This window comes from Cyprinodon variegatus, unplaced genomic scaffold (assembly GCF_000732505.1).
Source record: "Cyprinodon variegatus isolate N-32 unplaced genomic scaffold, C_variegatus-1.0 Scaffold545, whole genome shotgun sequence".
Lineage (NCBI taxonomy): Eukaryota > Metazoa > Chordata > Actinopteri > Cyprinodontiformes > Cyprinodontidae > Cyprinodon > Cyprinodon variegatus.
Window position 1 is genome coordinate 274,583 of NW_015150998.1, and position 15,702 is coordinate 290,284.

A 15,702-nucleotide genomic window follows, 5' to 3' on the forward strand; every position below is an offset into this window, starting at 1 on the left:
TGATCAGAAAATATAGTTTCAATTTCATTTCTCTTTTGTTAGTCCAAACATTCCGCTTTCTTTTTTTTTTTTTTCTTTTTTGTGATTAGTTGTTTGTTCCAATGAGAGGTTAACCTCTTCCAAAAGTAAAAAAAAAAAAAAAAAAAAAAAACTCTCCTTTCAGTATTATATTCATATTATATTATTCAGTTTTATACTTTTTTCCCCAGCTTTTATTGTTATTACAATGTTAAGGGCCTTTTATGTCAGGGACCCAGAGTGGCAGTCTGTGGCATTGGGGCTCGAACTATGCTCTAACCACTAGGCTGCCACTCCCCTGTGTCCTTTGGCTCCTCTATTGCATTTGATAAATTTCAAACAGGACTTACATGGGTTGTTTTAACTATTTCTTTTTTACTTGGCAGTCTACAATAAAACCTTGTTTACAAATGCTGCTCAGTGAGCTGTAGATCTCTACAGCTCCTCCTGATTTATCTTGGCTGCTTCTCTGATGAGTTGTTTCCTTGAGTATGTTTCACTTTAGGTGGATGCTTGTGTCTGGTTTCTTTGCTTTGAAAATTGTTCTGTAAGATACTAAGATCTTGGCACCATTTTATATAATCAAACATGCTTTAAACATTTCCACAACTTTATCACTGACCTGTCTGGTGTTTTCCTTGATCATCACCGTGCTCTTTGTTTAGGTTCACTAATACAACTCTAAAGCTTTAACAAAACAGCTGGATTTATACTGAGATTGAATTAAACACAGGTGGATTTAGGAATCTTTTATATTTTAGTTAGTAATAATTTCATTATTTGATCATGTTCATTTAGAAATATATTTTTTTCTTCACTGACACTTCAGAATTAAATTCTTTAAGAAATTTAAATAATATTTAAACTTTTAAATAAAACAACAAAACCTTTACATAGTTTGCAGCCCTGTTTCATAATACACATATCTTTTTGCCAGAGATAGGTATGTGGTTACATTCATTCAGAGACATTTACTTGAGTAAAGTTGTGAAAATAAATTGCTTTCAGAAGTAGTTTTACCGAACCACAATTTTTCTGTAACTTAAGTAACATTATAAAGAAGTACTAGTAACTTAATTTAATTAAGAAAAAACTTGTTTAAACCGAAAAGTTTATTTTGAAATTTGTATTTTTTGTGCAAAAGATTACTTTATCTATATAAATCTATATGTTTTTTTTATCTGTATATTTTTTTAACCTATTTTATAACTACACTCTTGAGCACTACCTGTTTATTCCTCAACCGGCTTTTAACTTGAAATCCCACATCAACCGGAAGGAATCACGCTCAGCGCATGCGCTCTACACACACGTTGTTTTGTAGTGAGGCATGTTTAGCTACACAGAAGAAACTAGCGGTTCATGCCCTCTATTCTATTAGTGGTTTTTGTTCAATTTTTATTCTTTTTATAATTGATGTATGCGTCACTTTAGGATTTAAGGGATTGTCACTAACAATTGGCGTCTCCGTTGTTAGTGAGGAAACTTAAATAAAAAGCTAGCCTAGCAGCTCATCCCTGTTGCTGGGAGCAGGGCAGCATGGTCGCTGTGTTGGAGCTCATTGCTGGCAGCTATGAGCAAATCACCTTCGGATATCGTGTAAACACGGAAGATAACGTAAGTGGACTTATTATTATTATTTTTATTTTAGGAGGGGGTGGGATGTCATTGTGAAATAAGTGGCACTGCTACTTCGAGATTATATTTTGTGATCTTTGAAATTGAACATTTGGTTTTTGTTAAATTTCTCCTTATACCTACATTTTCTAATTTGGGAATAACTGACAGTAAACCTTTATCAAACCAAGTTTGAAGGAATCAAATTGAGGCTTTTGAAGGTAAGAAGGCTGCACCAACTGCTAAGCATGGTAGCAGAAGTATCATGCCGTGGGATCGATTTCCTGCTGGTCTTGCTGGTGAACTGTACAAAGTGCATTATTGCTAAATAGATATTAAAAGATGATTGCAAATAATACTGAATGTTAAGATGAATAAACAGTTTTTTAGAAATTACAGCATATTTGCTTTTCTTTTTTTTTTACAGGAATGGACTGCCAAGGCTGATTTTACACACCACGCTCACACAGCTTCAATATCAGCTGTAGCAGCCAGCGAAAGGTTTGTGGTCACAGGGAGCAAAGATGAAACAATCCAGTTGTACGATATGAAAAAGAAAACAGAGCATGGAGCCTTGCTACATCATGAAGGTACGAAAGGCTCAAAAATTAAAAGAAAGTTTTTTGTTTTGGTAAGAAAACTTTAGGGCAACTTTTATTTTAGTAACTGCTTTGCTCCACAGGTTCCATCACTTGCCTCGAGTTCTATGGTTCGTCTCACTTGCTGAGTGGAGGAGAAGATGGGCTGCTGTGTGTGTGGAGCACAAAGAAGTGGGAGTGTATGAAAACCATCAGAGCTCATAAGTGAGTACCAAGTTCCCCAGAGTTTGGCATCAGTTGTTCCTTATGATTCATTGTTCTTTGGCTTTCCTCAGAGGTCACGTCACTTCACTCTCTGTACATCCGTCGGGGAAGCTAGCGCTGTCAGTTGGGACAGACAAGACCCTGAGGTAATACTCACAGCTCATCAGAAGCATACTTTCAGGGTTCCCACATTGGAAATTTGATTTTAGGATGTTCTAGCTCTGAATATTTGAGTATCCTTATGAAAGGAAATGTTTTCCAGACCCCTTTCTCTGTCCGAATTTGTTAAAGTTGTATCCATTTGCTCATCATATTTATCCATACAGTCAGTTTTATTTCTATTCAATATTTATCAATTATGATAAATTCAGGTCTTTGTTTAAGAAAGGACTACTGATGTTTAAAGAAAACTTCACTCCGTTTAATTTTAAAGGACCTGGAATCTCATCAATGGAAGATCAGCTTTTATCAAAAACATCAAACAGAGTAAGTGTGCCGTCAACCTGGATGGGAAATAGAAGCTTTTAGTTTCTGTTAGAAAATAGCTATATTATCTGTTTTTTTTTTTGTTTTTTTTTGTACCTTTTTTCAGATGCACAAATAGTCAGATGGTCTCCAGACGGTGACAGATACGTGGTTGTGGTGAACGACAAAATTGATATCTACAAGCTTGAGACGGCGTCTGTAACAGGAACGGTCACAAACCCGAAGAGAATCTCATCTGTGAAGTTCTTAAATGTAAGTTCCTAGAACAACACTCGGTGTCATGAATGTTAACAGAGCGGCACGCATATCAAGGATGCGCCAATATGAAATAGGCCTGGGCAAAAAATTGATTCACTGAATTAATTCAGATTTTTTTTTTCGGGCAGTTAAAAAAAAGAAAAAAATATATAGATTTTTTTGTGTAATGCCACAATTTTGGCTCCCTGGAGCTTCCCTAGATGGAGCGTGATGCTACGTTCAGACCGCAACAGCACAGGCAGCAGAAGCTACTAGTTTACATGCAAAGTCAATGGTTGACGATCTTGACGCAGCAAAAGGTCCCACAGCCCGTTTTGAAAAGCAGGAGCATTGTGTCGGGAGCTTCTGAGGACCTTACGCATGTGACGCGCTTCAGAAGCAGCATCTGCTGGAGTTGGAAAAATGTAACTTTTGCTGCACGACGCGCCACATCAACCAATGAGAGAAGCTGATCTGGGAGCTGGCAGGGAGACAGACACATCACTGCTGATGCAGATCGCTGTCATCACTCCTCTGAAACAGTTCTTTAACGCCTAAATGAATTAAAAATGTCGAAACCTGTCGGTAAAATATGTTCGATTTTATTATTCTGGTGCCTCCAGTTTGGATTACATATGTGAAAAACGCCCTCCAGCCGCTGTGAACACTAACAGAAAACCGCAAAGAGGTGACCGGGCCAGAGGCCGCTGTTAAACGGGGTTCCTAGTGACAGAGCTCCTCCGGTGTACGGAGGTCTGAGCGGCTCTGACAGGGAAATAATATTTGAAGGCAGGATCGTAATCTTGATGAACTGACTGCACAGATGAAGTTTTTTTAGGTGGACTTTCGTATTAAAACCACTTTTTACCCACTGACCACAGCAAATATAGCTGCCATTGTTACAGGTAAAGAAATAATAGTTTAGCTCCGTCCAACGCTCATCAGACCCACTTTTGGACCGCGCAGCTCAACCATCAAAGATGCATCAGCTGTGAATCAGAACTAAACTTGTGCAAGCATAAAAAATTAAGCAGCATAGGCATTTTTGCTGCTCCTGCTGCTTGTGGTGTGAATGTAGCATTACTCCCACAGTGCAGATCGGCAAGCAAAATCATGGCTACCGATGAGAGTAGGAAGTTAGTCTTGATAAAAGGAATAAAATCGGGATCCGGAAAAAAATCGTAATTCGAATAAATAAAAAAAATATGTGATTAAATTTTTTGGGCCATATTGCCCTGCTCTAATATTAACATTTGGGTAAATTTTATATTTGCTGTCAGTACAGACAACCAGTATTTACCAATATGACTTGCATTTTCCTACTCTTTCAGGACACTGAAAAAAAAGTCACTGCTGACATTGTTTATGTCCAAACACCAATGTTTGGACATTGAAATTGCGAAGCACACAGGACAATAATATAGAATTGAACATTGATTGCTGATTTCAGCACAGTTTTACTTATGGGATAGATATATTATTTCGAAAATATGACTTACACTGGCCAATAATGAGGATAAATATCACACATCCTTCAATTGGAAAAAAGTTGTTTTTGTGTTTTTCCAGCTTTTATTGTCTGTCACAATTACAGAGCAATGAAATGAACCCTCTGCATTTAACCCATCTCCTTTGGGAGCAGTGGGCTGCCATTGTGCGGCAACAGGGGAGCAGTGTGGGGTTAAAGGTCTTTGCTCAGAGACCCAGAGTGGCAGTCTGTGGGAGTGGAGCTCCTCCGGTTTCCATGCTCTATGCCCTAACCACAAGGCTGCCGCTTCCCTTGAAAACTGTATGTGTTTGTATTTTTATTTTTTTTATTTATTCATTTTTTATATTTTTTTTATTTTTTTGAGGCTGACTAACAGGGCACTGGGCTATGAAGAATAAAAAGATTAAAAACTTTTGAATCTTAGAAAAAAAATTTGTCTCCTTTCCTGGCCTGAAAAGGGTTTGTTTCCCGTTTCATACAGTACGGTATCAGTAAGGAGAGTAAAATGGATTAATGAAGCACTCTATTTGAACATGGGGTTCTGAGCCTTGTTTGTCTTTCAGAACTCGGTCCTGGCTGTTGCAGGAGATGATGAAACCGTGAGGATCTGTGATGTTGTGAAAGCTAAATTGGTTTGTGAGTTCAAGGCTCATGAAACAAGGTAAGATTTAGGATTGTCTTTGCCCTTATACAATATAACCCATCTCTGTATGAATAATGCATTTAATATTTTATACATTATCTTTTAATATGATAAGTGCTTGACAGCGGTAGCCTCATGAGAAATAAGGGTAAAATATATATCATTTATTTATATCCCTGGAATATTTAGATAGGCATCTCTCAGAGGATAATAAAACAATGTTACATTAAAAATGTTATTAAAACCTGGCATATTACAAAAAGAAATCTATTATCAATGAAAAAATTCTTTCTGCAATCAAAACCTTATTATGATTGCTGACCAGTTCTTCCATGTTTCCACTGGTATTCGACACATTTATTTTTAATGAGGAGCTCCAAGAGTTTGAGGTTTTGATGGCCTCCTAACCGTCACCCTCGTCTTTTGCTTCCTACACTGGTTTTCTCTCAGATCCAAGTTAGGACTCTATCCAGGCCAGTCCAAATTATTTATATTTCTATCACTAGAAACCTCCTGGTAAAGTTAAAAGAAAACTCCAGAACCAAATTGGCCAGGGGTATGAATGATTCTTTGCTCTACTGTAGAAAACCGGGTATGTTATTGTTTCATGTCTGTGGTTTCAGGGTAAAGGCTGTCGATAGTTTGATGGTGGATGATTACTGCGTGCTGTTAACGGCCTCAAATGATGGTTACATCAAAATGTGGAAAATCCACCTCAATGAGGTTTGTCTTTGTTCTTTTGTCACCATGAATCAGAATATATGATTATCAATACACTGAAATTTTGAGTGCTACCTAATAGTAGAATGTGTAAAAAATTAAATAAGCCATCTTCTAACTCTTTTATTTTAGTACATTGATTGAATTGACAGAGAAATCGTTTTTTTTTTTATTCTTTAGAAGGAAAAACAGAAAAACATGCAGAAATTAACATTTACTTACCGGTACATCAAGAAAAGGTCTACGAAAATTAGCTTCTTAGCTAAAATGTTCCACATGTACAGCAAGAAGAGACAATTAGATATATTTAAAACAAAATCTGTAAAGCTATGCTAACTGCAAGGGTAGGTGGAAGATGTGTGGTGCTGTGGGCCTGTTTCTCCATAACCTGTTTAAAATACCAGAAAGCTATAGACATCTCAGACCTAAATCTTGTGGTGGGGTGAGTGTTTCAATCTTTAAGTCTTATCGGTAATAGTGGGATTAACAATGCATTAAAGTGTTGATTACGTGATCTTGTAATTTTTTATGTTATTTTTGAATATGGAGGCATCACACCTTCCATAGCGAACCTCTAGCCTACAGAGTCAGACTCTGAGCCAGAGGGAGACGGTATATGACAACAGCATACCTGGTGGAAAACACACAACCGGGAAACATGGCTGCGCCTTTGGTGCTGATAGTATAACCAGGTATTAGTGTATAAATAGAAGTCGGTATATAATTTAGTTCTTTAAATTAACGCGAGTTTCAAATACATCTTTTGCAGCTTTTCCAATCAATTATTTTCTATATTCTTAAAGGAATAACTAGCAACTCTATACTCCCATCGTTGCCAGGGTTGTTGGATCTGCCTGTTTCCATCCCAAAAACAATGGGCAACCCCACCGCCTCTATAAATAACACAGCATACATTCCTCTGAAGCTTCTGTTAAAACCATGGATCTATAAAACGCCTAATACAGAACACAGATTTATGTTATTACCAAAAAAAATTGGCAGTGATCATAGTAATCTAAGCTTCACATCAGCCTCCAGTTCTTTCTGTATATTTTTTTTATTTTTTGCTCAGATGTGTAGCTTGAAGTGAGGCGCTTGGAGCGACATCACATGGCTCTTAAGGACAATCCGTCCGTGTCTGACTCGTAGACCAGCTAATTTTCTCTCTCTCCCTCAGGGGGCGTCATAGGTATGGTGGTTCGCTGCTCCTCACTTTAGTATTTTTCCGAACAATCAAGAAAGTCTTTCAATTAGGGAACAGAATTCAAAAACACGTCCTTCTCAAAATGCTCCAAGGACAGAAGACACACCATGTAGTGCTTCAACTTCTCCTGATCTTATCAGACCTGCTTCACCCACTTTAAAGCAGCTCATGAAACTTAAATAAACAGACGCCATCTTTATGTGGATTGAAGCAAAAAGCTGCAACCCAAGGCAAAGGCATAGCTGGATCTTAAGCAATGAAAACTTTAGCTGCTCTCCTTAAAAAAAAAAAAAAAGATCTGTTCCAGTTCTCAGTTGTTTTACTTTGAACCTTTCTCCTTCATTAACTGAGCGGTGCTAGAGTCCTCTGAATGGCAGAGGTCTTTTTGATTCAAAACTATTTTATGTAGGTACCATCGGAATTATTACATTGATCATTAGTATTAACGTTTTGGTCTACAAAAAAATACAAGAAAATGACAATACCATGTCATCAACACTTTAAAAAAAAAAGGGTTGCCAATTAAAGAAATATTTTATAAGATACTGATTGTGTATTTCTGCTGCTAATCAGGAACTGGAACCCCCTATCCTACTTGGGGAAATCAACACAACAGCTAGACTGACGTGCCTGGCTGTGTGGAGACCTTCGTCAGCGCAGCAGATATCCGAAGGTCCATCTGAGACAGCGACATCTGAAGGTGGAGTGCTGAAAACATTGGCTTTAATCTTACTCTGCAAACTTGTTTTAGGATCTTTAAGACTTAGCTGTTACATGCAACTGTATTTTTTTTTAAAGAAAATTAAAAGAATTATTAGCATTTTGGCATGGCTTAAAGTAACAGAGCAGTCACTTCAACCTTTATTTGGTACTTGTGTTATGTTTGTTATAGAGCATCTTGCAACTCAAATCAAGCAACTTTTTAGAATGTAAAATTGTCTTTTTCTGCTCAGATCTCACTCAAGAACTTACCAAGAAGAAAAGGGTCAGAGAGACGATGGAAGAAGTAATTGTGGAGGATGAGAGCAAACCTAAAAAGAAGAAGAAAAAAGTTGGCGGAAAAAATGCGGTCAAACAATAAAAATGTCTGAACCAGTCTATGCCTCTGTTTCAGTTTACTTTGAACATTTGCGGTGCCAGATTGCTTTTTTTGTTGTTTTTTTAAAAATATCTATTAAGTTCTACATATTTGTGTCCACACAATCCACTACCCTTTGCTATTAATACAAACATTCTTTGCAGCAATATGATACTTTAATCATATGTCTGTTTGCCAAAATATTCAGATTAAAATAAAAATTGATAAAATTTTAGTTAGCTATTACTGAGTTTTTTTTCTATTAAATCTGAATGTAAATAAAAGTACAATAAAATGTTTTGTTTATAAGCTTTTGAGAGTGTTTGACTTTTTCAAGGGTTAGTGTAAAGGCCGATATTGCTAAATAATGCGTGTTAAATATTTTGTATTGATATGTTGTTTCTCTCTTTTGGTTTTTATGTATCAATATCGGTAGTTTATATTTTGATACTTTTTGTTGAACAAAAACAATTTACATTTTCAAGTAGGAATCTCGACTTTTCTGTCTTACAAAAAAAGAGAAACTAACAGTTATATACAGTAGATCAACTTGTGCGAGGCAACTTAAAAAAGAATAAGAGACGGACTCATTCTGTGCCAAAACAGTAACTTGCATCATGTTACTTTAGCATTTTGTCATAAAACCAGAAATTTTGACATGTCACTACAAAGTTTTTGTATGTGTCCATAATTGTCTGCTAACAGACATTAAGATGAATAGAAGATTTTGAGTTTGTTTTTGAAACTTATTAATGAAGGTTTTAGATTTTTCCATTTACATACATGTACTGATATCTTACCATACTTATAACAATATTGACCATGTCAGATAAATCCTTCGCAATGTCATTCTTGTATGTTAATATTTGATTTATTTCAAAAGGTCTTAACCAAATATGCAGGTTCTGCCAAAAGCAACCTGTGACTCGACACGAATAGAAGAGATGCTCAAAAGTTTGTGGTTCTTCAAGGCAAAATACGCAAGCATCCACCTCAAATCCAAATCTTAAGAGTTTCTGCTCTTGGATAATAACTATAATTTTATATTGTATTTCTTATATTTTTGGTGAAATTTTAAATATTTAAAATATGTTCCTATGTTACCTGAATCATTAATTATTTGAATTTTTGTCATTCCAGTAAAATTATGAAAGGTTTTAAATTTCATTATATTTTAATTCAGAAGATTTTAAAGTTGAGTGTGATTGGCTGGAACTTTTATTGTGAAAGGTTTACTTCCGTTACAGCGGAAGTGATTGGACCAATAAACTTCCGGGTAACAATTTTAATGGGTTTTCGTAGTTACTTAGCCTTCCATTAACGAAGCATATTTTTTAACCAAGGATAGCATTAAGTTGCTTGTATTGTAAATATCTATTTCCTCTTTTTGGCTTTAGTGACGTAAAACGGGATTTGTTCCGTCATGGACTGGATTGGTTTTTGCTATGCTCTGTGTGTGTCAGCAGGTGGAATTATAGGTTATGCTAAAGCAGGTATGCTTTTTAATCATATAGAATAGACACCGCAGACTTTTAAAATTAAGTTTTGCTGGTTGTATGAAATATACTGGAAAAATAATTTGCTTTTAAACTAGTTAAACACAACTCCCTGAAATTTAAAAACCTTAACAAAACTAAGTGAAAAGATGGGTAAACAAATATGACATCAAAATAAGAATATTTTGATATAATCAGTCCATTTTCAAAATGTTTTTATCGTATATTGCTAGCTTTCATCTCTACCCTGCGTTCAGATACAAATAAAAAAAAAGAAGTAATTATTCAATTCAGTTTATTTCTATAGCGCCAATTCACAGCACATCATCTCAAGTTACTTTACAGTTCACCAGATCATACAGTCAAATTGATTCAGAGTTTTCTATCTAAGGAAAACCAGTTGATCGACTCATTGACTCGGATGCAATCCCTCACACTAAGCATGCTTGTAGCGACAGTGGAGAGGAAAAAACTCCCTTTTAACAGGAAGAAACCTCCAGCAGAACCAGGCAATTATTATTAGGTTAGTGCAGGCCAAAGATAAGCAACCGACTTGACTCAGTTGCAGTTTGGTGCAATTTTCTTAATAATCAATGAAATTTCAGACACATAACTCTGATAAATATATCCTGCTTCAGTTAAAATTGGTTCAAGAAATGCCTTCATTTTAAAACACAAGTTTAAGGATCTTTCTTTCTTATTAAACAAATTCAAGGAACCTGTTTGCCTGTGACTATTTTTAACAGAGCACCTCAAACTTTGAAATCAGAAGCTGAGTAAGGGGGCTCAAAACGAAGTGAAAATTTAAGATTTTTATTTGCAAAGAATTTTAAAATTATAAATGGTATTTTTCTTCTTCACAACTACATGTAATGTTGGTCAATCAAGCCCCAACAAAATACATTGTTTGTGGTTGTGACTAAAATGAATACTCTGACACTGGTTACCCTCTGACATATCAATAGTTTAAAAGCAAAAAAGGGAAAATACCCAAAAGGATATAACAAGGTCCTGCTAGACAAAATATAAACTGTTAAGAGTTTGCACAACATTCTGGACTATTGTTTCGTTTGAAGGAGAGGTTTAACAGAAGTATGACAATCGCCCCCACAGGCAGCGTCACCTCTCTGGTAGCTGGTCTCCTGTTCGGCCTGTTGGCTGCCGGCGGTGCTTATCTAACATCTCAGAATCCCAGAAATGTGTGGCTTTCATTGGGTGAGTTTGCTCACTTTGTTCAACTAAAGGTAGTACTATGATGGGGGCAGCTTTCATCTGCCCATCATGTTTTCCTGTTCATGCAGGCACCGCGGGAACTTTGGCTGTAGTGATGGGACTGAGATTTTTAAACTCCTGGAAGTTCATGCCAGCTGGTTTAATGACTTTACTGAGGTACAGTAATGTTTCCTCCTCTGAGGGATACATTTTTTTTTCTTTTAAAATGCCATTAATTTATTTTTTGTTTTTAGTGTGCTCATGCTGACAAAGATCATCGTTGGAATGCTAAAGCCAGGACCACATAAATCTTGAATTTGCCTTTTAATTGTGCAAAAGGATTGTTAAACATTCCCAGCTTGTTGTCTGTTCTGTTTTGCAGTATGGCTAAAAATGGTATGGAATAGTATATTTTTCTATATATGCAAACTTTGCTTAAAAATTAAAAGCAATGTCTACTCACCCACTGTTTTTGTTTTATTTGAATAAACATGAAAGGACCAAACTGCATTTAAAAAAAAACTATTTAAGGATTTATGTATGAACACAGTAAGAATGATCAAAACAATGTTTTTCTATAAGAAACGTGAACTTTTCTTAATATAGAAAAGGTAGCTATAGAAAAACATTGCGGCGGTTGCTCCTTTATTGGACAAAAAAGTGAAGAAATGTTTTGTCCAATACATTTTTTGTATTAAAATATATGCAATAAAAAGTTTTATTCCATAAATGACACCCCAAGCATGATAATATATTAATGAAATGTCTAATGTTCCTGTAGCCATTGATCTCTTTATGTGGTTTACATCAGATTGGGAGATTAAAAGCATAGCTTTAAACTACCCCAGGACACTGTATTGGATCACACACAGTAAAATAAGGACCCTAGAAGTGAAGGTTTGTGTTTTTTAGCACCTCAAAGGATAGCTGTCCCTTACCTTTAACTAGATAGATGTACTTGTCTTATCTTTGTTCAAATATGAGCACTTCTGATCCTGATCCTCCATTGGAGAATAAAGACTTCTTTTATTAACACCTGAAAAATAAGCTTTAGAACTAACATCATCATGAAAATGTCCAAAGAAATCCTTACTTTACTTTGTTGTATTGTATTATGTGTGCTTCAACTTAAAGAGTTGATAGTGAGGTGCTTCTCTGGCATGGAGGTCGAGAGAATGATGTGTTGAAGTTTCAAGACCCCGCCCTGCTGACCTTTGCCAAATGTCTCTCCCCTCTCTTAGCCTATTTCCTGTCTGCAAACTTTCAAGAACAACAAAATAAAGGCCACTAGAGCTGAGCAAATAATCTTTTAAAATAAGAGTTAACAATGTAATTGTGAATGCAAATTGTATGTTTATTTTCTCACAACTACTTCCACTGCTACTACTAGGGGGACAGTATTTTGATTTGCAAAAAATACAAATCCTGCTACAAATACAAATCCTGCTCTTAAATCCTTCCTTCTCACATTTTAATCCTTCAGTTTTGTTCTATGCTGTGGCTCCTCAGGAGCCCCTTATACTCCAGATCTGAGGTGCTTTTAAGAAGTACCTTGTTTTGGTACGGTCTCTTCAAATGCAAAGAAAGCACTTCATATGTCAATCTGCATAAACATGGTAGTCCTGCAAAAAACAAACAACAAAAAAACTGTTAGAAGCTGCAAAAACCTGAGCTTTGGGTGGCGGTGTATACATGTGTTAAAACAGCCAGAAATCCAATTTGTAATTTTTGTAAAGAGGAACTAATGTTTAAGATGATGCTCCTCCTCCAGCCTGTTAAGATTTAAAGATTGTTATTCTTAACACCAACTGTAACCTAACTTAGATTAAAATCAAGTTAAATGACAATTATATTAATTCCGTGTATGTCTGTATACGTCTTACCTTAAACTCTGAGATTTAGGCACTCATCCTAAGAATAAAATGTCTTCCTTATCCCGTTATATTCAGCAATTAGGCTAAAGTTTATTTATATTCAACAATCTGGTAGTAATCATAAAGTCGGTTTAAAAGATTATATCATCAGCATTGCAGGACTCAGTTGGCTGCCACAGAACAGGTAAGATGCTTAATTTTCTGTTACATGGAAGAAAAACTACCTTTTTTGAGTCCAGGTAGAGCATTCGCTTTCTACATTATTACACTGATATTGATATAGCTCATAGTTTTGTATAATTTGGTCTATTATATTTGTAATATCTCAATTACATATCAGTACTCTTTTTCACTGAGCTGGGTTATATGTAATTAGATATTGCCTACTCCAAAGCATCCATAAATCTAACAACTAGAATTTTTTTTTATATAATTTACCTTACATGTTCTCCATCTAGTGGTTTAATTTGATGCCTGCACGTTTTCTCTTATTTTGTTGAAGTTTTGTTTTCTAACCCACATAAGTTTGCTAAAGCAATTTACTTTCAATTTACTTGATTTTATTGCGTACATTGTCCCACATAATAAGAATAGGTATGATACCTAATTGACCTCATTCCCTAAACTCGTTAATTTGTATCAAACCAAAAGTTCATGATATATGAGATGAGTATAAATAATATAAGTTTAGATGTTTTCAACTGAACTCTAGCTCCATAATACTATAAAAGATAATTGATTGATGTAACTGCAAGTGAACATTGGGATATATCAATTATGTTGAGAGATTAAAAGCTTTTAAAAGTGTAAATTGATATGTTTTTTTTTAAAGTTACTAGTAGACTTAAATGAATTCTATGAACTGCAATTAGAAAAGGAGCAGGGAAGTTTAGAGACTCCTGTTTTCCTGTCTTATTTTGTTTAAGTTTTTTTTTTTTAACCCATATAAGGTTGCTAAAGCAATCTACTTTCAATTTACTTGATTTTATTGCGTACATTGCCCCACATAATAAGAATAAGTATTTGACCTAATTCCCTAAACTCGTTAATTCCTGTCAAATTAAAAGTTCATTATATTTTGATATGAGTATAAATAAAATAAGTTTAGATGATTTCAACTAAACTCTAGCTCCATAATACTTAAAAAGATAATTGATTGATGTATTTGCAAGTAAACACTGGGATATATCTCTTATGTTGAGAGGTTATTTAAAATTGTAAATCACTGATAGACTGAAAATTAGTCTATGAACTGGAATTAGAAAAGTAGCTGGGAAGTTTAGAGAATGAATATAAATAAACATGAAAATATGGGATTTATGGCATAAACATTGTTGGGAGCGCACGTTTTTCAACAAATATTTACATTCTTCTGTCTCTGAGCAGCTCCTCCTTCTGCAGACATGCGGGCATGAAATGTGAGGAATGAAAATCGTGGCCAGCATTCTTGAAATGGCCATACTATAGTAACATGACGCACCTTCTTCTTGCATTGCACCTAAGAACTGTGCAGGCGGATTTGCGCTCAGTGGACAGCCGCGGCGTTTCTCCCAGGCTGCGCTTTTGGTTACTTACGGTAAGGTGGACCCGCAGTGTCCACTCAACGATCAGGTGATCCACTATCTACCGAGCGAAGGCTGACTGGAGGGGGGGAAATGCAAGATGACATATAGCAAATGTCTGAGCGTAATTCATTCGTATTTTCGCCTTGGATTCGGATTTAAATCGCGTCGCTGGAGCTCGAATGTGACGATGGCTCGTTAAGGGAGGGGGTTTCGGTGGCGCATCTGCGATTTTCTTTAATATTTTGATTTATGAAAAATCACATTCACAGACTAATATTGGTTTTAACATGGGGCTGTGCTACAGTTTGCGTCCCCGGCTCTTCGGGGACCTGAGCGGCTCTATTTCCAACGCTACCTCGGACTCGGACCAGCCTCCGGACGCCGCCGTCGTGCCGAGCCGCGCCGGGGCAGCTCGCCAGGAGGACGCCGCAGGATGTGGGGAGACTTCATCGCTACGCGGCGGAGGCCCGGTGCGCACAGGGGACCCAGCTAGGGAGCACCGCCGCGGGGACACCGGGACAGACGGGGTGCTTATTCAGAACGGAGGAGGCAGCAGCGGCAAGGGCGCAGGGAAGGAGCGCAGCCGACGCTTGCAGCTGCCGCTCAAAAACAGCAGCCAGAAGCAGAAACATTGGGACAGACTGCTGGTGGAGGAGAGGGAGGCCGAGAAGGAGGCGAGGAAAGTCAGTAAAGATATTGACAGGGTGCTTAAGGAGCTCAAGAGGGAGTATAAACAGACGCATCGGCTGCTGCTGCTCGGTAGGTTGTTTCCCTCTCTGTTGTTGTTGGACTGAAAAAAGGGTTTTATTAATAGCAACAAAAACGCACTGGCTTGTCCAGAAATTATGTCACAGCACATCTCTGCCGAGGCCTGCTGCCACATCTGATGGCCATCACTTCAGATCAGAGACACACTTCAGCACAAGGCTAAAAAAAACTAAACAAAACATTTATGTTGGGGGTTGAATTTTAGTCTGTAAACTAATCTAAATTTATAGCTTTTCAAAAGTAATGTTTGGAGATAATAATAAATTATTATTTAGTTTTGTCTGACAGTTCTCCACAAATGTCATCTAAAGAGACTTTAATTTAAATCTAGGTCAGTGCTGTCCATCTAATGCAATCAGAGGCGTAGCCAGGAAATGCTTATTAGGGTGGCCAGGCAATAACTAATGTGCACTGAGGGGTGTTAACGAGAACAACAATTAACAAGCAAAACATCCATATTTTCTAAATAAAGACAAACTATACTTTCCTACA

General features: G+C 36.6%; 3 protein-coding genes across 3 annotated transcripts in view; all 3 read left to right on the forward strand.

Annotated features, from left to right (window-relative positions):
• The first annotated feature begins 1,336 nt into the window (after positions 1–1,336).
• pak1ip1 (PAK1 interacting protein 1) lies at positions 1,337–8,572 on the forward strand. The gene is made up of 10 exons (XM_015391512.1): positions 1,337–1,635; positions 2,063–2,225; positions 2,318–2,438; positions 2,510–2,584; positions 2,872–2,924; positions 3,031–3,176; positions 5,214–5,311; positions 5,917–6,016; positions 7,791–7,917; positions 8,171–8,572. The coding sequence occupies exons 1-10, from the start codon at positions 1,558–1,560 to the stop codon at positions 8,296–8,298; spliced, it is 1,089 nt and encodes a 362-aa protein (XP_015246998.1). The 5' UTR covers positions 1,337–1,557; the 3' UTR covers positions 8,299–8,572.
• A 991-nt stretch (positions 8,573–9,563) lies between these two features.
• Positions 9,564–12,084, forward strand: LOC107095426 (transmembrane protein 14C-like). Its single transcript, XM_015391518.1, has 4 exons — positions 9,564–9,788; positions 10,905–11,006; positions 11,093–11,180; positions 11,258–12,084. The coding sequence occupies exons 1-4, from the start codon at positions 9,719–9,721 to the stop codon at positions 11,316–11,318; spliced, it is 321 nt and encodes a 106-aa protein (XP_015247004.1). The 5' UTR covers positions 9,564–9,718; the 3' UTR covers positions 11,319–12,084.
• A 2,336-nt stretch (positions 12,085–14,420) lies between these two features.
• Positions 14,421–15,702, forward strand: part of LOC107095436 (guanine nucleotide-binding protein G(olf) subunit alpha) — an 85,958-nt gene continuing 84,676 nt past the window's right edge. Inside the window, exon 1 of the mRNA XM_015391539.1 lies at positions 14,421–15,201. Within this exon, the coding sequence (XP_015247025.1) occupies positions 14,730–15,201 (472 nt within the window). The 5' untranslated portion in view covers positions 14,421–14,729. The remainder of the gene's footprint in view (positions 15,202–15,702) is intronic.

Excerpts from the sequence above, each read along its gene's own strand:
- pak1ip1 (XM_015391512.1), top strand. The coding sequence starts at position 1,558 with ATGGTCGCTGTGTTGGAGCTCATTGCTGGCAGCTATGAGCAAATCACC. Across the intron at positions 1,636-2,062 it reads GTGTAAACACGGAAGATAAC|GAATGGACTGCCAAGGCTGA; the intron begins GTAAGTGGACTT and ends TTTTTTTTACAG. Across the intron at positions 5,312-5,916 it reads TTCAAGGCTCATGAAACAAG|GGTAAAGGCTGTCGATAGTT; the intron begins GTAAGATTTAGG and ends CTGTGGTTTCAG.
- LOC107095426 (XM_015391518.1), top strand. The coding sequence starts at position 9,719 with ATGGACTGGATTGGTTTTTGCTATGCTCTGTGTGTGTCAGCAGGTGGA. Across the intron at positions 11,007-11,092 it reads AAATGTGTGGCTTTCATTGG|GCACCGCGGGAACTTTGGCT; the intron begins GTGAGTTTGCTC and ends CTGTTCATGCAG. Across the intron at positions 11,181-11,257 it reads GGTTTAATGACTTTACTGAG|TGTGCTCATGCTGACAAAGA; the intron begins GTACAGTAATGT and ends TTTTGTTTTTAG.